We start from the raw sequence: 23,989 nt of genomic DNA on the forward strand, positions 1-23,989 counted from the left end.
TCACACTCATAATCTTTTAAAAACTCCTATACAATAACTCAAAATGTTTTGAGCTGAATGAACCTACAGCAAGTTTTGATTATCGCAGATTTAGGATTACAAGCTGTTACTTTTTTGCTATATTAAAACACTGTGGCTTATTCTTTGTTTTTTTATTGTGGCGGCATCGAGTACAATGGAGAGCAGCTCTATACAACAATACATTCTCTCTAAATATATTTTTATATAATACATAACAGGAGAAAAACGGGAAGTTTGACACTACTTTGTGTAATATACGCAACATACTCAATTTTTAAACTTTTTTCCTGAAGTCTTTAGAATTGAACAGCAGTGAAAGTTCACACTACACTTCTCTTTCCGACTCATCGGCGTCACTGTCAGGTTGCTGAAGTTTCTTTTAATCCTTGAGGAAAAATAACAAGGGAATGCAATTTGGTCCATTACCGCGGCAACCACAATTGTCGAACACACATAAAGACAACTCGCAATCTGGCACTATTCTCCTCAGTATGGTTACCCAGGCGCTGTCGTCTAGAAATGTAGGGCTCACATTTTATGCGACGCATCCTTCATTTACTATTTGTTTTGACACACTGATAAGTATGTGCTCGTCTTTGTAATCATCATTCTGAATGGTCACATGATCCAAAAACATGTGACTTATACAGAATAGAGCAGAACTGAAAACAATGTAGATGGAAACGGCTGGAAACAGTGTCAGGTATGGAGGGGTACAGCACCGTTGGTCCCCCCGCTGTTGGCACAAAAAGACCGATCAAATAACTGAACTTTTTTTGCCACCAATAACATTCTTTGTTAAAGTTTAGGGCTTTTGTGTGGCTTTTGAGGCTGTAGCACTTTTTCTTCAGTATGCAATCAGTGGATTGAGGGGATGTTGACAATGAATGTTTGTCTGCTGATGATCAACTAAGACATACGAAATGAGAACAACTCCCTTGCACTGCTGTGCAAGTGTGTGGGCTGATGAGAAAAGAGCAAATTGGGATGTCAAAGTTAATTTGAAAAAGCAAGGCGGAAGGTGAATGCCATGTTGACCTACGTCGTCATTGGTTTCCATGATCAAATCTGTACTGCAATCACAAGTCGTCAAGTTATTATCTGAGGCCGCCTTATTATGAGCGGTACAGCATGCATGTGGGTGGAAGTATTTCTATTTGTGTTTCTTGTGTTTTATTGGCTTCATTTTGAACGGAGTCTTTGTATATTACTGTATTTCTTGCTAACTCGAGTTAAGTGAATTCCTCTTAAGTCGCAGGCTGCCGGCATCAAGGTCAGGAAGGATGGCTTCTCAGACAATGATCTGCCTCTGTCAGGAAACTTCGAGAGTCTGTGATGATTGTACCGGGGCATAGAGGGCAAGAGCATAGGGACAAAGAGGAAGAGGAGATTGAGAGGATGACAGGAGTAACAGAAGAAGGTCATGGATAAAATGAAAAAGGTGGACCCAAAGTAAGAAACCTCATGATGTGGAAATGTATTTCTTAATTTGTATACTTTAAACAGCAGCATGGCGGCGTTAATGGTCTGCCTCCGAATATGAGGTTTAGGATTTTAATCTCAGCTACAAGATTCCTGTGTGAGATGACCACGTATATCTGTTTTTCACTCAGAATGGAGCGTTATGTGGGAGCAATTACCAGCAATGGAATGTAATATGATTTCGGTCTGTTCCAAAGTAAAATTGTCATGCCACTGCATGGTGGAGGTTCTGCTTGCGTGTTGCGACAATTCCCTGCTGTCATGTTTGGTCGTCTCTTGACAAATTAATGCCAAACTAGTAAAGACCTGATCACAGTAACTGTGTTGGTGGGATATCAGTGGGACTCTTTCAATGCATTAGATGTAGGAGCATGTTTAAATTTGATCTGGTCTGTTGTATGAACATTGTGTTGTGTTCAGGCCATCCTATGTGGTCTTTTTTGGTATGTTGGTTGTGCCTGGCTCCTTTCATTTTACTTTCATGGGCCTGGCTGTGGGATTTTAATTCCTTTTTCCACGCTAGGTGGGGCAGGGCCAGGAGTACACAGACACTATTGTTGCTTATCAATGATCAATTGGGTCTAAGAGCCAGTCTTATGTGCATGCAGGTCCCAGATGATTTCCAGGAGTGGTACCACTGACGTAAGAACAGGGGACTCAAAAACATGACAATAGTTTTAGGCGCCTGAGTTTTATCTGCTTCACCTTGGTCACAAAACATGACTTGATAGTTTTTGCTTCTGTCTTGTCATCATAAGGTGCAACAGCCTGGCTTGAGTGGCGGCTCTTACTTTTAGCTACAAAGGTGCAGATTACGTGTAATGTTTAAACATAATGTTTTGCAAGAAGCCATGTTCTTGAGTTTGTGATAAGACTTTTGTTTATGCTAAGAAAGTTACACACATTTGAGTCACAAAAGTAATAATTGTATATTACTTACATTTTTGGTTTATTAATGTTTAAGTTTTATTATTATTCTTTTATTATTACTGATTGATGGATTTTTTTTTGTATACAGTTTCATTGTTTCATTTTTAAAGACTTAAACAGATTTGAAACAGTGGTTTTGTTCAATCAGACCTTTCCTGATGGAAAACTTCATCTGGCCCAACCTCACCCAGAACTTGCTTAAGCAGCCCCAGTGAACCTCTGCATTCGTATTTTAATTATTGTAATCTTGTTTATTCAATCAGAGCTTCCAAGCTATTTTCAGTTTGGGGTCCTAATTTAGCAACAAAAGGGGGCTCATCATTTACTCCAAAATGTGTTTTTTTTAACTTCTATAATATTTTCAGAATTTATTCTGAAACAAAATTATTTAAAAACATACTTAAAAACAGAGGCATGGTGTCCTTTTAATGCACTTTTGGCATCCTTTTGATACTGTATTATTGGCTTTAACGCCAATTTCTGTTGTGGGCATGCTAATTTCTCACCGCATTGATGGATATATTGTTTGATTAATATATAAAAAAAATATATTTTTGCTTAACAAGATAATGTAAAGTTGACATGTTACCATGGTTAATGGTGTAAGTAGTTAGAATACCAAGGCAATTGCATTGTTATCATATACGGTGGGTTGCCTGCACATTCTTTTGAAGGTTCGAACTACTGACAGCTGAATTATACGGCACGTATTTAAATCGGTTGCCGCACTCTCGGTTTTCTAGATGTTCTATACATTTAAACCGTCTTGCAAGAGTCGAAGATTATTTCTGGGTCGCACCAGGCGGAGGTAAAACATCATTCAATCAGGAGTGGCTCTGACTTTTTATTGCTGGGAAATCAATTTTCATTCCTTCAAGTTTGACCCTAAATGTTTCACTGGCACATAGGAGGTTGGCCAGTACACAGAAGCCTTGTTCTGTGTACCCCAAATAATCAAAACATGGACCATCAAGGGACACTGTAGTATGTGAGCACTATTTGTTGATGTATTGTTTACTACAACCAAAAACGAGTGCTAAAAACAAATGGAAGCATAAAAACTGAGACTCAAAGTGACACATCACAATAGTTTAATTATCTTTTATCAGTCTTGTTGAGGCTATCCGTTGCATCAAAGTAGGATGTATTTATGTCCTTGCCTTTAAAATGAGGCTCATAATATGCAAAATAGTTTTTTAATTATTATTATTTTAAAAATGCATGATGTACGATAGTCCATGTAATTCTGCTTATTATTCAAATCATTATTTATTTTTTTGCAATAAATTGCATTTTTTTCCACATTACGAGTCAGTTAACAATACACACTTTTCGTTTAACTTCCTTCTTGCTGAATAAACTAATGGATTCTCGTGTCTAGTTATTAACTGCAAACCTGCTCCACTATGTTGGCTGGAATAGCTTTTTGTTGCAAAATGATGATGGAAGAATAGAATGCAGAAGAGAATGGAGTCATTCCAGATCCTCTTTATTTTTTAACATTCGTTGAAGGTATGGTAAATGCCAAACAAACTTGATTTTGATTGCACTGTGTACACCAGAATGTAGTGCCCAAACAGCATACACTGGCATTTATTATTTTACTATTTTTTTTAAATAACTCTGTGAAAATGTATTTAAATTCCAACTGACCATATTGGATACAGTAAGATTTTTCTCAACCATTACTATCATAAACCATTTATTGGTATATGTTCATTCTTAGTAAAGAAATGCCACTTATGCCATCATGATGATAAACACTTTTGGCACATCTTTTCGGAAACACATTCGGTAACACATGTGCTGAAGCTCAAGTGGTTTCGGTTATGGAGCTTATGAAGATAAACCATGAAAAGCAGAATGGCTCTTGTGTATGTAACAACAGATCAAAAAATGGGAAAGTAAAAATGTTCCGAAGCGCAGAGCAAAATCAGCAAGGGGAATAAAGAAGAAAAAGGAGGGATAAAATTGAGCCACTAGCACAAGATTGCATGAAAATGAATAAATGCAAGAGAAAACTATGAAAGAAATAAAGTGCTGCATTAAAGGCAGCAAGAAAATCTTAGAAAATGGTTAATTTTTCAAAGTTAAGTGACATATCGGAACGATAACAATTATAATTGAAGTCCCTAGAATGGTACAAGTAATTTTAGTTTTTGAAAAAATATTTGGTTGACTGGGGAACAGAATGAAGGAGCCAGACCCATGCAAAAGATAATAATATACACAATTTGAAATCGGACTGATGCAGGTCTTCACGTAATCAAAAGCCATGTAAACACACACGGAAATCTAATTCTGGTCTTAGTCTAACCTTGAGTAGTCCGATTAAAATGCTTGGGCTAGTTTCATTTTTGGATTACTTTGGCATTTATAAGCATTGGCATGGTTTGACTTCTGGTACGACAAGAAACACGCGGTTTGTTCAAGCAACACTTTTTTTAATGACCAATTTCTGAAGTTGGTTTTCAAAGCATGACCTTATTTTTGGAGGGTTGTTAAAAAAACCTTTGCAAAATAAATCAGGATGTTTTCTTTTTTCTATATTAAATGTACTGAACGGAATTTGTAAATGTGTTACCCTCTGCTGCCATCTCTTGGCTTAGTCATCATTACAGCCTCAGTTAGCTCAATAAACTCATCAAATATTCCATTTATCCATATTTTGGGGGTTTAATTTGGTATTTGAAACGGGTCTTTTCTTACTTTTACCATTTTCATGCTACACAAACAAAAACTACGATGACGAGCATTCAGTGACTCTTCAACTCACCCCGCCCCCTCTCATTTTACCTAATGCATTGCTAAAAGTAAGATATAAATAGATAGGCCTGCTGGGAAAACATTTTGTAGCCCCTTTGAAATAAATTGGGGATTGTTAACACATACCTAATAGAATAATAATTTTACTTTCAAAGTTTTAAGGACACCTCAATGATGCACCCCTTCTTTAAGCAAGCATAACTGATTCTGAAAACCAATTTTTCTGACTTGTTACAAACTGAACACCGTTTGGTTTTTTTTCTTTACCAATCAACGGAAGCAGTTGGGTACATTTTTATTCTCGTCCCAAACAGGCTTTTTCAGGCTACAACTGTTTTTTGAATCTGAAGGAGTAGAGCGTCTGTGTACTCCGAGGGACATATAAATTAGCCTTGGTATGCATGACACCTCAGGAAAGTTAGCCAGGATCATGTTTGGGGCTTACAAATAATCTGGCTTTTGCTGGATTTGGTCGGATTATTTTTTTGAATAGTCTGGTTTAGCTGTGTCTACAACTCCACTGACTCCGCTGCCCTGATTTACCCTGCAACCCCCTTCCCCAGTACAGGCGATTGAACAAAGCAAGCAAATGTCCCATCAGTTAGCTAAAGGGATCTGTCACTGGCCGATGTAACGGCGACTTTAGGCAAATCGGTTACTTTGATAGTGAGGAGAGGTGGGGGCGCGAAGATCATCTGTCCACCGAGAGTTCATTCATGTGGGAGAAAGTAAAGCCAAGGCTATCAGCATTAGCGCCTGCAATTTACGAACAAGGCAAAGCTCGGCTACTTCAGCGAGAAAGAGGTATTTGAGCTATAGAAACGACCTTGGCAGTGCAATGTTGACAGCGTGATAAAGGACTCAGGGTGCGAAGTGAACTATGACTAGGAATTCCACCTAGCCACTCGCCTCCTTAACGATGAGAAAAATTAATGTAGCAAAGTGTAATGGAAGGTGAGGGAGATGGCCAAGGAGACATTTCTTACTTGCACTAGGTTTCCTTGGAGATTCCTTCTCTAATGAATAGGCCTGCATTTCTGCACTCATATGGTCTGCTTGCATGAGGTCGAGTGCACAGTTATTCCGTAAAAAAGACACTGTTCCTGTAATACTGTAAGTCATATAGAACCTCAGTTGCAAAATAAAAAATATGCGGATACTCATTTCAAGCACTTATAGTATGCTCCTGGTTATTATATTTTGATTTTCTGAAGTAGTAAGCAAGGAGTAGAGCAATTTGGTCTTGTCTCCTCTATACCACTCTGTGATGTGCCTGAAGCATGTGAGAGCTCAGCTATTTTGTTGTTGAGCATCGTTTAGGATGTGTACCAAACTGTTGTGCTTGTATGGGCTGATGTAATTTAGAGACAAAGTGAGTTGTGTTTTGTTTATAGAATGCTTATTGTCACACTCCATGTAGTAGAACAAAGGATAAGTTATTGGTATTTATCTCCAGAAGTAACACTTTGTTGGTTATCGGGATCTGTTAGCAGGTATTAGTGATGATTGAGGATCCTTAGATTGTCTGTCCGTCTTTTCGTCTTACATTTTTTTAAGTCCGTACGTCGATCCACCTAATATCTTTACTTACTTATCTACTTAGGTATCTATCTGCTTAAAAGCTAAGTCTCCAAAGTAGTGCCTGTGAGCACAAGGTGGCCCTGTAAGGACAGCTGAGTAGCCCGCTGAGAATAGCTCATTAGTGCTGTTATTGGGATTTTCTAGTAAAATGATTTTTATTTTTAGTGGTTGACTGAGTCTATTTAACCATACTTTCAATAGTTAACCTGGTAATAACATAGTAACATCACACTGATCACATGATAATATGTTTTTAGGAATGCAGATAACTGGTAGCCCTTTGCACCGATCAGTGACAAAAAGTAACTCTCAGCTTGTTTGTCTAGCAAAATACAACCATTCTTTAAACAAGCAAAGTTTTCTTTTTTTAATGGATGGTTAATATTAATGATGGATCAGGTTTTGGTGCTTGTTTGAGGGGTTCAGCAGCAACACAGCTCAAGGTACAATTTTAACAAAGATCAGTTATCAGAGAATATTTATGCCATACTAACCCAAATAACAGATTGTTAAGAAATATCAATACTCATCACATCTACTGTGAGGGTGATATATCACTCTCTCAATTTTTCTGTATTAAAATTGATCTTCTTTTTTATTATTAAAATTGATTTATTAAATCTGTTTAAATGAGTTCAACCAGCTGATTTTTCCACTATTGTCAATTGACACGAATGTTCAATTTGGACACTGGTAAATCATGATTATTTCAAGTTTCAGATCCATCATTGTAAACTCATGCTGGCATGAACTTGGTTTGTTCCTCTAGTAAACCCACATTTTCATATTTGATATTTGAGGATTTAGGGTCAGGCTCAGGTTGTGCATTTTTAGGAAATAACTGTGCTCAAACTTTCCTTTGAAACCGTTGTTTAGGACGAAAAAATGAGCTTTTTTTCTGGCGAGCGCGTTTAGTGGTTTTGTAAAGTTTTGATTTTTAAAATACATAGTGAGGCTATCAGAACAAACAAAATCTAACTTTTTTGCCATATGGCACTTTGAGTCAAAGAGGTTTGAGACCCATGCTATAAGCAATAGTTAAGATTCTGAATTGTATGACTGTTCAAACCCAGACCTTTTGTATTACAGTAAAGTGTTGCTTCAAAATGGCATGCCAGTAGACAGTTTTTACCCACACTCAATCGATGACCTCCCCACTCATCTGAAGTAGTCCTTTTAATGATCCTGTAAGGTCCACAGATTTTGCGCCCAATATTTCTTCACCGTAGCCAATGTCGGAATGATCATTTTTTATCATACAAGCAAGACGGCACACATGTTGGTTTTATTCTTAAACTGCTGCACTTCACATCCAATTGTCATCATGTCTGTCAGCGTAGTTGACATGACCATGCAAGCAATGGTATGGTGCCAAAAAGGCAGGTCTGGCGATCGATTTCATCTCGGTCATGCTGTCAAAGCGCTCTATGGAAAAAAAGGCCTGAATGATCCCCCAATAGGCAGATATGCTTTCTCTTTTGGCGTAAATACCACCAACACTACGACACAGGTGATTGTAAAAAAAAAAAAACTGAAATAATTTGAAGCACTTAAAGCGAGTATTCCAATGCATCCTGTTTTTCATTTTCTCTCCAATGCTTTTGAAAGTACCTGCCAGTGTGGTAATATTAGATGGAGACTCATTTATTTCATTTCAACAATAATGATGAGGTGACGTGTACGAGAGCATTGGAGCTCTTGTGAGGTAGGCCATGGGGAAATAATATAATTGCTAAATTTATTACCGTTCCACCTTCATATTTTTTTTAAACTCAGTCATCATTGCAGCCTTTGTCAGCTCGTTTAGGATGCTAATGCAAGTGTGTGTATTCAGTAGATGCACTCGAATAAACCTTGGGGTTTGGATTAGAGTTTGGACTGTTCTTCTGGCAGGTCTCTTTTGTCACTCTACAGCACTCTCCCTATTCCCACATTCTTACTACTCAGTATGTTTCGCCCCAGTTTTGCAAAAAAATCAAGTCATGTTCATTTGTATACCCTTTAATCACAAGAAGTATCAAAGGACAAACTATGGACTACTATTACACTATCCCTTGATCTAAAACCCACCTGATGCCATAGAAAAACTCAAAAACCTCAACATTTGGAAATTAGGCACATGAGTGAGTCCGCCGTCCAGGATGACCATGCTGCAATTAATTATGCAAGGGCATCTACAAAAAATACACAGACACCGTCATGAAACATAGGTCATTCACTAGCTATAAAATGTAAGTATGTTTCAAGCCTTGATTCAAAACACTCCCACTGGGATTGCAGATCAAATCTCAGAAGGCATAGCATTCCACAACACCGGGGGTCAAATGGAGAATGCTTTGGAACATGTGGATTGCTTATATATTATATATGTCCATTTTGGTACAGTGTATGGTTACATCTCGCGCTTTTTAGTGACACCTTCTGTTACACCTTTATCCCCATTAAAGACTGTCAATCTGTATCCTCTCGGTATCCTCTCCTTGTATTGTGCCTTACTTTGGCATGTTTCCACAGGGGGAAGAGGGAGTAACTTCATCTGTGCTGTATGTTGTGCATATAGCATTTTACAGTTGCTAAAGTCATAGTTAAGCAAAAACTTTAAGTAACAATGTGCAGAGAGCCCCGAAAGTTGAAGCAGTCGACTGTATATACATTGGACTAACATTCTGGTTTAATTGTTCTTACTCCTTGCTGTTATTTTGAATGGTAAACTACTTGCATTGTTTAAGACTAGTCAATTATTGTTGTCCGCCATGCAGGTCTTCGAGGGCTCCTATTCATTATGTGTTTTACAGTCCTGAAGTTCTAAATTTGAATCTAGGCTGCCTTTATGTTGGTTTTCTTTGTTTGCTCAGGCCACCTCTCAGGCTTATTATTACTAACATAAGATTACAAACACAGGCCTCAAACGTGAAAATGTGCATCTGAAAAGCTCACGTTTCTGTTTTCAATGCTACTTCAAGATGTACTAAACACATAATTAAACACAGAGCTTCTAATGAGCCAGATTTCAATTGATTCTTTATGTCATCCCTCAGTTGATAAATGTGTTCTTATGCAGATATACAACTAGTACATAAAATTCAGCTCACAATCATTCTGTCATTTGCCAAAGGCTCTTAAATTATTCCCCCGTTTGATACTGTTGAGTGTTATGGTGATTGAGCCGACAAGTCCTCATCCGTTTGAGGTAGGCAGTAAATTAATACATGTAGAACAAAAACAAATTCTTCTATTGACAGCACTCCTTCCCCCTCCTTCCTTGTGGCTTTTAATTTCACTTTCAGCCTCTAAAGCTCTCTGATGATGCCCAAGGACAAACACGTTTATTTCTCGGCTCTTTATCAAAGGACAAACAAGAAAAGGAATACAAAAACACTCGAACAGCAACCAGCGCATGATCAATATTCTCTCCTTAATACAATATGTTTTTTTCTTAATAAGTTTGGTCTTTGTGGACTATTGTCCCACAGGTTTTGTGTTGTCCACCCTGCAGTGTACCTGATCCTGCAGATCAGAATTATTAACAGAGTTCTGCAAAGCTTGCATTGGAAGTAATACTTGTCAACAACATGGGCCACAGTAGCTACTCTTTATGTATAAAAACTCAAATGATGGTGGCCTCTTTCACACACTAAGACAAAAAAGCAACATGATCCGATATTACAAGTAGTAAATCATCGAATAGCCGTTTGAACGACCTGTGGTTTGAAGACTCTCTTAATCCTTAGAATGATGTTATGCTCTTCAACAGCTTTTTATGTTAGTGTAGCATGATATTGGTAAAAGTAAGAAAAGAAAAGGCCTGTTTCAAGTACAGTCCAAACAAAAACCAAAGCCCCCAAAAAGTTGAGTATTTGAGGGCACCTGAGTAAAGCAAGTACTTGCACGTGCAACACATGGGACCTGACAGAAGCTGCACTAATTACACAGGCCGGAAAATGGCGTTTGTGAGTCAAAAAGTTACAAATTCCATACCGTACTTTACAATTATATTAATTTGGAGGTTTACACATTGGAAAAAAACGATTGTCATTTTTGTGACACTTCACTGCTCAAATCAGTAAATACATTATCATCAAGGTATGTTTTCTTCAATGGGTTATTAAACTAAATGTTTGTTTTGGAATTTGTAGACATTGTTCTCTTAGTTCAACCGATTTAAATTATAAGATATTCAACAAATGTATTGATTAATAGATTAATTGTTTTTTTTTTTTTTTTTTTGCTCAAACTAACACATTAGTCAGAAAGCACATAACAACATAAGTCTTAGCGCTTTCCGACGTGTGATTGGTTATTATACCTGGTTTTAGAAAAATAAAGAAAGGAAAAATTGAGATGCAGCGTGGTCCAAGGAGTTTCACTGCTAGATTTCATAGCTCATCTATATTGCATTGTTATTATTAAAAGAACAAAGACTCAATCAGAGTAAAAGTGTTTACTGTTGGCAACTGCTGATGGTTCCCATTATTGAAAGATGCATATTTCATGAGGACTTGTGATGAAGCTGCAGTCGGCTTCAAGTTTTACGACTGCCTTCAAGCAGCAGTCGCATTTCAAACTTCAAGTGTCCTTTTGAAGGTTAATAAAATTCATTGAAAAGTGAATTGGGAAGGGGTATCGGATTGTGAATTTGCAGCGTTATTTTAAGAATGAATCGTTTCTTTAGTATTTTAAAATAAAACTAGTGACAATTTGGTTAGTGGTGAAAACATTAATTGGTTTGAATCTTTCTGTGTAGATCACATATGTCAAAGTCAAGGCCCACGAATGTGTTTTTTACGGCCCCTGAGATGAATTTTATTTAGATTGTAAAGCACAAGGGATTGTAGTTTATTATTTTTAACTGTACTCTACTGCTCCTTGAGGAAATTGTTTTTTGTTAATGGATTTTTGCACTTTACTTCATTGTATTTAAAGAGACACCGGGGTAATATTTGACCACCAGATGTCAAAAATGAATGCTAAAAAAACATACAATACATACAAACTTTCAAGAGTGACTATAAAGCAGCATTTTTCTTCTAATTGTTTTCGCATTCTTTCACAAGGTTTATCAGGGAACCAGTAGCAGCAAAATTATGGATAATTATGTCAGCTCCCTTATGTTCCGTTTACTAAATACAAATTCCTTCCATGTATTAAAAAAAAATGTTTTTGTGATAGTTAATCTAGATTTATTGATTATTCGAATCAAAATAGTTTTTATAATGAATTAAAATGTTTTTGGTGTTTTTTATCCAGTAGGAGTCATTAAATAATGCACAATATCCCTTTATAGCAAGTTTTATTTTGAACTATATTTCAGTTGAGAGATGGATAATAGCTATTTTTTCCTTTGAAATAAATTCAGTTCACTTTTGTGAAAATCTTGATGGATCTTTTTTAATTATTGTTCATCCTACGGGGATTTTTATATAAAGACAATGTGTATTTTGTGCCTACTAGAAAATAAAGATTACAGGGAAATAAATGTTCATATGATCATGTTGAAATATATTTATTAGGATTTCAGTTGGTTCAATTAGGTTCACTAGACAATATGCATCCTTTCTTTTTCTTTTTTTACATTTGATCTTTTTGGCCCTTGGACTTTTTTTATTTGGCCATCTGTCCATTTGACTTTGACACCCCTGGTATAAATCATCTACACAGGTCAATGTTGTGTTTTTCAGATATAGTTAAAATATTGTAAAAGGCCTATGCCGCCCTCTGATGTAATGGTTAGTAAATCTTTTGCACTTGTCATATTTCTCATCCAAAATCATTATCCTGCTACTCTCTGTGGAATTTCTGCGCAATTTCCTCAGCTGTGATCGCGTGAGACTATTCTCATTGAGCAATACAACACCAATTACAGGCACGGCTTTGCCAACTTAATCAGTGAGTGTAACCTTTCTGGTTATTAATATAACCCGCAGTCATTTGCTCTTACACACACACTTTACTGTCATTGCACTTGACTGATTCGTCTAACACAATTTGTCACCCTGTGGTTTTCTGGGTTAGTAAGTAATGGAAGCCGAGAAAAAGGGGGATCCTTGTAATAGATATTATGGTATGTCTCCTATCCTAATTTATTATTTCCTTTTTTTCGTGATCTGTAGGCGCTATCTTCGATGAGTCTGCACGGAAGGACGACGAGGTCTTCCGACTTGCCGTGGCTGACCTAAACTTGAATAACGAAATCTTGGAGACAGAGAAGATAACCATCTCCGTGGAGTTTGTGGATGGGAACAACCCCTTCCAGGCCGTGCAAGAAGGTAAGCAAGGCCTGTTTAACTTAGTTTCTGATTCTATTTCAAAAAGTTCAACCCGCAAATTCAACCCAAGAGCCCTCAAAGATTATAGCATTTTAAAAACTATTTTCCATAAGAAAGTACAGGATATGCTGTAATATGATGAAAAACCATAGAAAAACGAAAAGGTAAAACAAAACAAAAATGTGAGCAACGCAGCATTGAACATACTCCACTACTTTGAAATAAGTCCATTTGATTCCGAGCACTGCTCTTGCTCACCTCCTTCTCCCCCTTACCCAAGCGATGGAGTCTGTGCAGGCTTCGGTGTATTACTATGAGTGTTGTTATGTTGAACATCTCTTTTACCACCCACTACCATGGCTCTGTTATCTGTATGTGTATGTGTGTGTGTACTCTTTTACAAATAAATGAGTAAAAAATTTGCAATGGCTTTTTAGATAGATAGATAGATAGATAGATAGATAGATAGATAGATAGATAGATAGATAGATAGATAGATAGATAGATAGATAGATAGATAGATAGATAGATAGATAGATAGATAGATAGATAGATAGATAGATAGATAGATAGATAGATAGATAGATAGATAGATAGATAGATAGATAGATAGATAGATAGATAGATACTTTATTCATCCCCTAAGGGAAATTCACATTTCCAGCAGCATCCCTGAGCTGAGTACAATACAATAATAAAGCCAAAAGAATACAATATACAAATACCCAGTGTGACGTGCAAATGCCCACTTTAGCATGTTATATAGAGTAACTAAATAGTGCTACACAGAACACATAATGCAGTAAGATTCGGTAATATCCAATGTAGGTGGTGTGGTTTAATGTGGGCCTTTACTCTGCCGGGTGGAGTTAAAGAGCCTCATGGCATGAGGAAGAAAAGATCTCTTCAGTCTGTCCGTAGTACAAGACAGTGACAGCAGTCTGTCACTGAAACTGCTCTTCTGTCCGGAGATAATGCTGTGAAGCGGATGCGATGGATTGTCCATGATTGACCTCAGCTTTTTCAGTGCCTGTCTCTCAGCTACTGTTGTTAGGCTGTCCAGCTCTTTGCCCACAACAGAGCTCGCTTTCCTCGCCAGTTTATTGAGACGAGAGGCATCCTTCTTCTTGACGCTGCCTCCCCAACACGCTGCCGCATAGAAGAGGGCGCTTGCCAATACTGTCTCATAGAATATTTTCAGGAGCTTTTTGCAGATGTTGAAGGAGGCCAGCCTTCTTTTAGTAGCGACTTGCTGACCTCAAGGTGTATTGTGATGTTCACAAATGGGAAGTGACCCTCCTGAACAGTGTTGAAGGGTCCTAAATCACTTTAAATGAAAATAAATAACAAAATAAATACATAAACAACCAGCCAGCCCCCCTGGGTGCTCAGCACCCCAAAACCTTAGAAATCTGAAATCGGCCCTGGTTCAACATGTTCAGCTTCGGAATGTGGATGTTGACATGGTGCAAAGGAAAATGTTTTTGTTTAAAAGTAAACCGTGCTTTAAAAGTTCCCAAATCCTGGAAAATCCTCAGGGATAGTCCTGACTGCTTCAACATAAATATGAATAATATGTATGTGGCAGTATAGTTTTGTAGGGGATATATGTCAAAGTCCAGGCAACATCCGGCCAATGAGAAGATTTTATTCGGCCCCTGAGATTAACTTGATTCATTACTGCATGATACACCAGCAATCATTGTGTATATATTTTCACTGTATGTTGCTTCTTTTTAAACTTTATTTTATTCTAGTTTAGTAAGTGATGGATAAATGCAGTTATTTATTTTTTTATTTAAGGTGATTTTAGCACACGTTTGCTTAAATATAAGATAAAGGCTACTTTTGATGCCTGAACAGTTACTGCTTATTTCGTTTAATGTTCTCGTAACAGGGATTTTTTAATCAAAGGAATTTTGTCTTTTTTGCCTGTTGAAAATGAGAGATTACTGAAACAACCATGAGAAAAAATGCTTTCCTTATTTAATCATGTTGCAATATATTTGTTGGCTTTTCAGTGGGTTCAAATGGGTAAAAATAACCATATGCATCATACAAAACACAACAAAAAACGTTTAATTAGTCTGGCTTGTAAATTTTTTTCGGCCCTTTCCATCGACCCCTGTTGAAGAGAAAATGTTTAATCATTCTTGTTTAGTATATTTTTAAAAATACTTTTTTTTTTATCTTGTAAAACTAAAATAGTGTGAAAGCAATTTAAATGATTGAATAACAAACAAATAAATGAAAAAAATATAGATTACTCTCGGTTTTTGCAGTTAATGGGGACCAGAACCACCCGCAAAAAGTGAAAATCGGTGGAGAAGCCTCGCACCTTCATAAAGCCGCCGAAGGGTTAAACTTACCAAAAGAGGATGTCGTTACCAACTGAAAGTATAAGACTGTAACAAAATACCTACTATAGATCTACAAAGATTAAAACACAACACGTCATTGCAATTGAATAGATGGTTTTATTGTCATAATACCAAAGTAAATGAAATTGGAGGGTCTTTTTCAGTGCAAATATGCTATTTGGAGAGCATCCGGCTAGCTGCGTGCTAGCATCGGGTGTCCTCAAATGGAAATAGAACAACACGGTCATTAAAATAAAACCGTCCCGAATGAAAGGTAAGATACAGGGTCCGCAGTGGTGGCTTTGAAGAGTTGTTAGCCTGGCCATTGGCAGTAGGTTGGACCAGCATCACCGCTCTTGCATTCTCTCAGATGCTGCTCGAGTTGCTTCTGGAACGAAATAATAATCACCAAAGCACCTGCCGTTGATCATAGTTTTGTGACTTCTTGTTTTCCTCAGAGTCCAAATTAATTAATTTCTGCTCAATGTAACAAGCCGCTGAAAGCTAGTGGTCAGGGTGCTTCCCAGTGTTTTTGATTCAGAGATGTTGACTGCAAATGGCCACCCTTGCTGTTTGACTGGTAGCATACACCAGCCTATCACAGTCGGGCGCACAGATAGTCACACCAGCCTATCACAGTTGCACATACAGTCACACCAACCCAACACAGAGCGCCTGTCACAGGACTGGACCAGATCGGAGGCAGGAAGGGCGAACTAATTTGCGTTAACGATCAGTTACTTTTATTAAGGAAATAAAAGTCGTCCAACACTCAGGGACAAAAACAAAAAAAAGCTTACAGGCAAACAGGATCTCAGACTAGGAATACTCACAAAACAGGCTTTTACTCAGAACGGGCAAGTACAGGTTTCCTCAAGTCAAACAGAACAGAATAATGCAAAGTAATGCAATGAACCCGCAACCGGCAATCCCCAAAACCTGCCATTAAGAAGCACACACGCAAATTAGAAATTCTGCTACAGCCGGTGCCAAGGGGGCGGGGCCAGCCGGTCGCCACGGCGACCATGCTGGACATGACAGCGCCATCCCTAATCCTTCCCATGTGTGCTGTTTTACAGAACACAATGCACGGAACAATACCAATGACAATAAAGACAAAATCAATTCAATTCAATATCCGCAAAAGATATTGTTTTTTCACTAAGGCATTAAAATATAAAGAGACAATTCTGGTTTACTTTAGTAATCACCTGCACAAGTAAGACTTCGTAGCTACGGGACCTTTATTACCTACGTAAATGGGTCAATAATGCCATGCAAGTATCAGTCCTTTTTTAGAGAAGCCACTCTTTCAGCTCGGCTTACTGAAAAGAGCAGCCTCTTTCAACTCCAAATGGCTCTTCAGATGCTTCCCTCCAAATATCACAAAATATTATGTAAACATTATACACAAAATGACTTAAAACAGGAAAAATAAAGCAAACCCCCAAAAAAAGAAAAATAGACAAAAATTAAAAAGGAATCAAGGGAAAAAAAAAAGAAACATGGAAAAGCAAGACATAAAACAATGAGGGGCTACGAATAAAATAAAAACGAAATTAGAGAATATAATTTTTTTTTTTTAAAAGGAAAGAATAGAGACGCATGTCAATGCCTGCATCAACCAATGTTTTACCGATGTTTTTTTTTTTTTAAATTGATGTTCAATAAGTTTTGTGTATTGTTACCCAATGCAAAATATTTTGCCCCCTGGTCATTCTGGAAAGAGGATTAGCACTTGTGAGGCCCCTTCTCATGGTTTCTTATTATCCTCATGTAGCAGTTTAGTTTTTCCTTGCCCACATGTTGGTTTAAGATCAGGGGAAGGTGTAATTCTGGCCTGCGCAGTCCATTGAGAAATTGTGTTATCAAGGGCTTTTCAAATAAATGTGACTAGACTTGACAAGTAAAACGGATGAAAATACAAGAGAATAAAAGAGTAAAAAAAACAAATCTTGAAAAAGAAATAAGAAAAAAACAGAAGCATACATATTTTTAGGGTCTCTTTTATCACTCTTGTGTTACATTCAAATAACATGCAAACATATCAAGTCAATCTTTTAGCCAACATTGTACTTCCACTAAAAAGTGTGAATAAATATAGTTCTGTCTCGTGTAACCAACTAAATAAAACCACAGTATATCAATGTTATGTAACAAAATATCCTTTTTAAAAACATATCATGTAATATATGTTGTAAAAACAACTGACATGTGTGAGCCGTGCGACCTTTTCCATATTTAGTTAGTCTATTCACTTATAATGGTAAAATCCAAGGGCGGCACAGCACATGCGTGGTTAGCATGTCTGCAGCACAGTTCTGAGGTCAAAGAATCAAATCCAGCTACCAGCCTACGTGTGTGTAGTTTGCATGTTCTCCCCGTGCTTGCGTGGGTTTCCTCGGAGCATTCTGGTTGGCTCCCACATTCCAAAAACATGCATGTTATGTTAATTGGCCGGTCCAAAATTGTCCCTAGGTGTGAGTCATCGAGTGAAATGTCTGTCACTGTGTACCCTGTGACTGGCTCGCAACCAGTTCAGGGTGTCCTCTGCCCACGACCCAAAGATAGCTGGGATGGGCTCCGGCACCCCCGCCACCCTACTGAGAATAAGCGGTGTAGAGAATGAATGGATAGATGGTAAAATCTAACTATTTTTGCCAGAAAGTAATCTCGGGATTTGGAGATTTTTAAAGATGATTCAGTTGCCAGACGCAGGACTGATGTTGCTCACCATTATTTCACGAGATGCTTACAGATTTTATGTGATAGCTCAAACCCGCGGAAGTTTAGAGGGACCATTGGTTACATTCATTTTTTTCTGTAGCTTAAAATTTTAATCAGATGGTGTTGGACATACATTTTGCAGGTGATTTAAAATACCAACACTGCCAGTATATTTGCTTGTCCAAATGCTGGTAATACCACATGACAGTACATGACACTTCGTAGTGATGAAGCTGCAAACAATAATAAGGCCGCAAATTGTATTTTAATTCTAGATTTGGAAAAACTGTATCCTATAATTTATTCCACTCAGCACCCTAAGGGTTGTTCGCGTGTGCATGTGTGTGCAGATGTGCATTTGTTCATTTGCGATTTCACACATTTTTCTTTCTGCCCTCCCATTTTCCTCACTTGCATGTCACTACCCTGTTATGCTCCTGTCATGGTTAGTTACATTTAACTCCTGAAAAGCCCTTCCAATGTCGCCGTAGTAACTTAATACTTTCAGAAAACAATTGGATTTAAGTGCGTCCGCACGTGTGCATTAGGGATACATTTCTGTGTCCTCATCGATTAAAGCAATAATGATTGCCTAATTGGATGACAGTCCACGGGAAAGAGGGACGCAGAGGTTGTGAGCAGGGAGACCCTTGAGGGGGAGACAGCCTGATATTTATTTCGGCTAAAAAAAAAAAAATCCTTTATTTTAAAATGTAATTCAAATACCAATCCGATTACTGACATAGTATTGTCCCAAAAAAAATGCCTTGGCTCAAAAAACGTTGGTAACAATGTTTATCTAGCTATTCATCTGTCTGCATCTCTGTCTGTCATGCTGGCATTAGTGCTTTTGTTGAATCATTTTATTTTTATATCTATCTACATTGGCTTTTCCTTTTTCATATATGATGTTGAACTCGCGAAGCACGGCGGAGCAGTGGTTAGCCCGAGGTCATGAAATCAAACCTCCTATGTGGAGTTTGCGTGTTCTCCCTGTGCTTGCGTGGGTTTCCTCCGTGCACTGCGGTTTCCTCCCATATTCCAAAAATATGCATGTTCAGTCAATTGGCTGGTCCAAATTGTCCCTATGTGTGAATGAGCAGGGGAATTGTCTGTCTCTGTGTGCCCTGTGTCAGGCTGGCAACCAGTTCAGGGTGTCCCCTGCCCACTACCCGAGGATTGCTGGGCTGGGCTCCAGCACCCCCGTGATTCTACTGAGAATAAGCGGTGCAGATAATGGATGGATGGATGTTGAACTGCTCTTTTACTCTGGTTGTAATTTCTCTGGGGTGGGATCTTATCTTAACTTTGCAACTAAAAGTGTTAAAAATTGGATATGTAATAAAAAAAAAAAAAATAACATTCAGACAGTCCATGTTTTTTGATTATTCCTTTAGTCTTAGTGTGGATATTACTTGTATAACAACAATATATTTATTCGTAAAACAAAAGAGTGTCTAATGCCCCCTCTGTGTTTTGAATCTTAACTACCGTATTATCTGGCCTATAGATCAGTTATTTAATAGTTTGGCCTAAGGCTGGAAGATTAACCGAAATCTAATTGATATCGTGACGTGACATAGTGTGATTGCGTAATCGTAAGACACTGCGTTTTTTTTAAGGATTTGGAGTTTGATATTTGAATGATGAAGTCCCCATGGCGTTTCAATCTACAGTAAACTTTTACCCATGGGCGTAATCCGCCTGTTTTGGGGGATGTTCAAGTACCCTCAAAATCAACCCAAACACCCTAAAAAATTATAGCATTTTCAAAACTCTTATTCTTTATAAAAAAAAAAAAACAGGATCAGTTTACATATGAAGCAATTTTAAAAAAGGACAACAAAATAAAAACGCAGCATCAGAAATACTCCACTGCCTTGAAATAGTTTCATCCATTTAATTCTTAGCACTGCTCTGGAGGTAGGGTCCGGGTGAAACTGTGCCAAATCGGGATTTCCACAAGAAAACTACTGATTAAAAACATTACACTGTTCTCAAATGCTGATTTTTTTAAACTTGTTACACAAAATAAGATCTAAATACAAAAGATTAAGAACTAATGTAAAAACTATGAATCAACTAATGTGAACAAAATACATACTCATCCGTAATGTGCATGGGATTTACTTACATTAAAGGGACAATGTGTATTATTTGACCACTAGATGTTGCTGTTTGTGTAGAGCAAGCAAGAATACAATTATGGAGACTCAAAGTGACCAACATGCACAATTTTACCTCCCATGTTCCCATTAGCGCAGCAATTTATTCCCCGTCAACTTGACGTTAAGAGATTGTAGCTTTGAAAGGAAATAAAAGCTTCAGTTGCAAAGCCCAATTATAATGGTGGCAAAGTCCAAGTGAAGTGTATGAACATTGATTAAAGAAAGCTTGATTTTCCAAAGTCTTTAATTAAAGTTTCAAAGGATTTGAGTGAGTATAATATAAACATATTTTGCCATCTTTTCAGTTTATCAGTTGTGGCAGTGGAAGTGGAGAGGAATCATGTTGTGTGGTGCTAAAGTCAGCATGAAGCGACTGCCTCCAGGCTGTAGGAAACACTCGGCTTTGAGTGTGATGGGAATAACTAAATGAGGCTTGCCAACTTGATGAGTACATAGCAGGCGTGTGTGCATGCCTCGAAAAATCAACTTTTCAAAGGGCGGCAGTTTGTTCATATCATCTTTTGCATGGTGACTACTCCTGCATATTTTTGTTTGAAATACACATTAAACAATGTTTTAAAAAGTTTAAAACAAGTTAAAATGATATCAGGTAATATATTTTATTATCTTAAATTAATCAAACAATTTTCAATTATAAGTCAACAGGTGGTCATTGTTAGTTTTTAGTAGCAGGTCACGCATTTTAGGCCTTCATTGATGGCCTTTAGTGATGTTTCATTTGTAAAGGAACGGGCTCTAAAATAAATGCTATCGTGGTTCAGTAGAATAATGGATTTTAGACGTTGGTGAATTAAGCCAAAGTTTAAACTTGAGATTGTAGTAGAATGAATAAAAGAACACAGTCTGAGTCAGAGATTTAGGTTTTTGATAGCCCCTTCCATCAGAGGTGCGTATTTCCTGGATCGGAAACACTCCCGTGGCAGAATGAAACCCCACATCTGATTGGTTTATATGAACTCAGGAAAGGAATCTAATTGGTTTAGACAGGAACCACATATTTAAGTGCAGTGTATTATGTTGGTCGCTAGATGGCGTGCGAGTATAATAAATGAGCAATAGGGATAGTGAAACTTTGTAAACACAGTGCGTCTCTGTGTGAAGAAAAGCAAGCTTTCAAGCGGCTTGAAATGTGGGAGTCAAAGCCATCTGGATAAACTAACTAGCAAGCCTCATAGTGACCTTCAAATTGTAGTTTTTTTTAATCAGAAGCACAACCTTTGGTGCCTGAGAACCCATTCTCCTGACCTTAAAGGTGTTTGCGAAATCGTAAAACCACAAACCTAATGAGCGCTATAGAAATATAAACGTATACAAATATAAGAGTATAGTAGTATATATTGGGTATAAGAGTCTACAGCAGGGGTAGGGAACCTATGGCTCGGGAGCCATATATGGCTCTTTTCATGAGTACATATGGCTCCGAAATAAAATGTAACTATTGCACATCTCTCTGTGGCGTTCCAAAGTCAAGTGATTTCATCCCGATTTTGGTCCATATAAAGCCGAAACAAACTTAATGCAGGAGTTCGATAAGAAACCATTTAAACTGATAAATGAAAACGCTGGCAAACAACTTTGATTGGGTGAGCAGTACAGGTGGGCGGATCCCTGCACACAGCGCAAGGCACTTCCTTCTCTCTCTCTCTCTCTCTCTCTCGCTCAGTGCAGTCTACACCGAAAGTGAATATAGCGATACGCTTATCGTTTGCAGTAATTTGAAACATTTTTACAAAAGAACTTTGCATGCACATTGTTTTGAAACCGTTATTAAGGACAAATTTATTGGAAAAATATTGCCTCAACACTCTTAACGAAAGGTGGAAGACAAATTGTAAATGGTATTTTTACATTGATTTGCGACACAGGATTTGGCATTATCATTTCACACATTTGATTAATTTATCAAATGACACACAGTGAAATACAATGTGCTGAAGAATTAGCTTTTGTCTAGAGAGTGTGTTTGGCAGTTTTTTCAATTTTGTCTGAAAATATATGATGTTCTTTTTAAAAATGTTTTGCTTTTATGGCTCTTTTTATGGCTCTTTGGGTCAAAATGGTTCCTGACCCCTGGTCTAGAATATCGTATAAAAGGTACATTTAGACCAGAATTCTCCTACACATTACTCACCATTGTTAATATTTTCTACGCCTGTTAAAAGGCCGTGGTGTCGCCAGCTCAAAATCTGGTTGGCTAAGCCAACAACGTTATTGACACTCATGTTATGCTAGCGAGGGTCTTCAGAATCGTTGTTGAAGTAGTCTATGGAGATTTCTGAGTCTGGCAGCAAGTAATGGCTGACATTGGATTGGTTAATTGCTTGATTAAGAAAGCGCACATCTGAAGCAGTGAAAGGAAGATGACAGGCAAATTGTAGTTATTTAATAAGTGTCTGCTTGGCGATGGATGGGCACCATACTTGCCCAAGACACACCACAGAAAGTGGCGCTCCTAAAACCCAGGAGGTTAAGGGATCCATACACTGTGATTCATGAACAAAATATTATAAACATCACACTATTCAGACAGTGTTCAGGCAAGCAGAGAGGGCCTCACAGGCCCTGACTGCCCACCACTGATAAACAGTAGCTTGGAGAAAAAAGCTTTGTTGTCTTGCCTTAACTACTAAATCTAAATGTATGCACTGCTTCTTTTGAATAGAGGCATCAATAGATAAGTACTCCACCATTATGAAACAATAGTCCATATAATGAGAAAATAAAACACTGGTTGACCTCTGATACCTTACTATTACTAATTTTATTGTTTGGGGTTGAGGTTAGGATCCTTAATCATGGGCTGAGCTTGCTTTTGACGGAATTTTGCATTTATGTGTATGATTGAGTTTCATTTAGAAGAGGTCACCGGGTTACAAAGCTTCATTTTTTAACAAGTCCAAGAGTGGCCTGTTCGTCATAAAGTAAGCTTTTGACTAAAATTGGCCGTTCATACTGTGCACTCAATCACTTAATCATCAAAAATCTCCCTCAAATTACTGACGAGCTGTCACTCTTCCCCTCTTGTTTCTCCTGCGTCAATCTCTTGGCTGTTGCTGTAAACCTTCTGTTTTGGCACACTCTGGCCTTCTTTGGAGGAGATTCTGCTGTAAATTGGCATCCAAGACCCATCTTACACCTGACATTTGTGTTCCTCTGCTGGCAGAACCCGTCGTGTGCCACTTTAATATTTGCACGGCGGCTGATGTCAAGGTTAACCCCTGATCTTAATCCCGCTCAAAGCTTCCCGGGATTATGATCGTGTTCTGTGTTATCGCTCATCTGATGTGTGCTTGGTCTGGGCAAATCCTCGCATCGGTAAAAATAGAATGCTATTTTGACACATTAAGATGTGAATAATTCTCTGCATTGATTATCTTAAACCCTGAGCCTTAACCTGAACTTTTCACTTAGTTCTATCAACAAGACACATTAAGGGTCAGTGATTATTTTATTGCTGATATCTTAAGCATGACATGAGTGGCAGTCTCTTTTGCAAAGATGTTTCATCAGCAAGCACTTGGAAAATTTTACCTGATTTGTCTAATCCTGTCACAAGTAAAAATTAAGGTATAATTAGATGAATACCTAAAAAAAACATACCACTTAAATAAATGAACACATTAATAAATCAATACCTAATAAATCATATACCTAAATAATCAACCGG

General features: G+C 37.7%; 1 protein-coding gene across 3 annotated transcripts in view; it reads left to right on the top strand.

Moving 5' to 3' along the window:
* Nucleotides 1-23,989, top strand: part of grid2 (glutamate receptor, ionotropic, delta 2) — a 669,082-nt gene that overhangs the window by 103,853 nt on the left and 541,240 nt on the right. For all 3 annotated transcript variants that reach the window (XM_088336089.1, XM_088336090.1, XM_088336092.1), the window contains exon 2: nt 12,891-13,046. In XM_088336089.1, coding sequence (XP_088192215.1) covers nt 12,891-13,046 — 156 coding nt within the window. The remainder of the gene's footprint in view (nt 1-12,890; nt 13,047-23,989) is intronic.

This window comes from Urocampus carinirostris, chromosome 5, assembly GCF_059441175.1.
Source record: "Urocampus carinirostris isolate Australia breed hairy pipefish chromosome 5, RoL_Ucar_1.0, whole genome shotgun sequence".
Lineage (NCBI taxonomy): Eukaryota > Metazoa > Chordata > Actinopteri > Syngnathiformes > Syngnathidae > Urocampus > Urocampus carinirostris.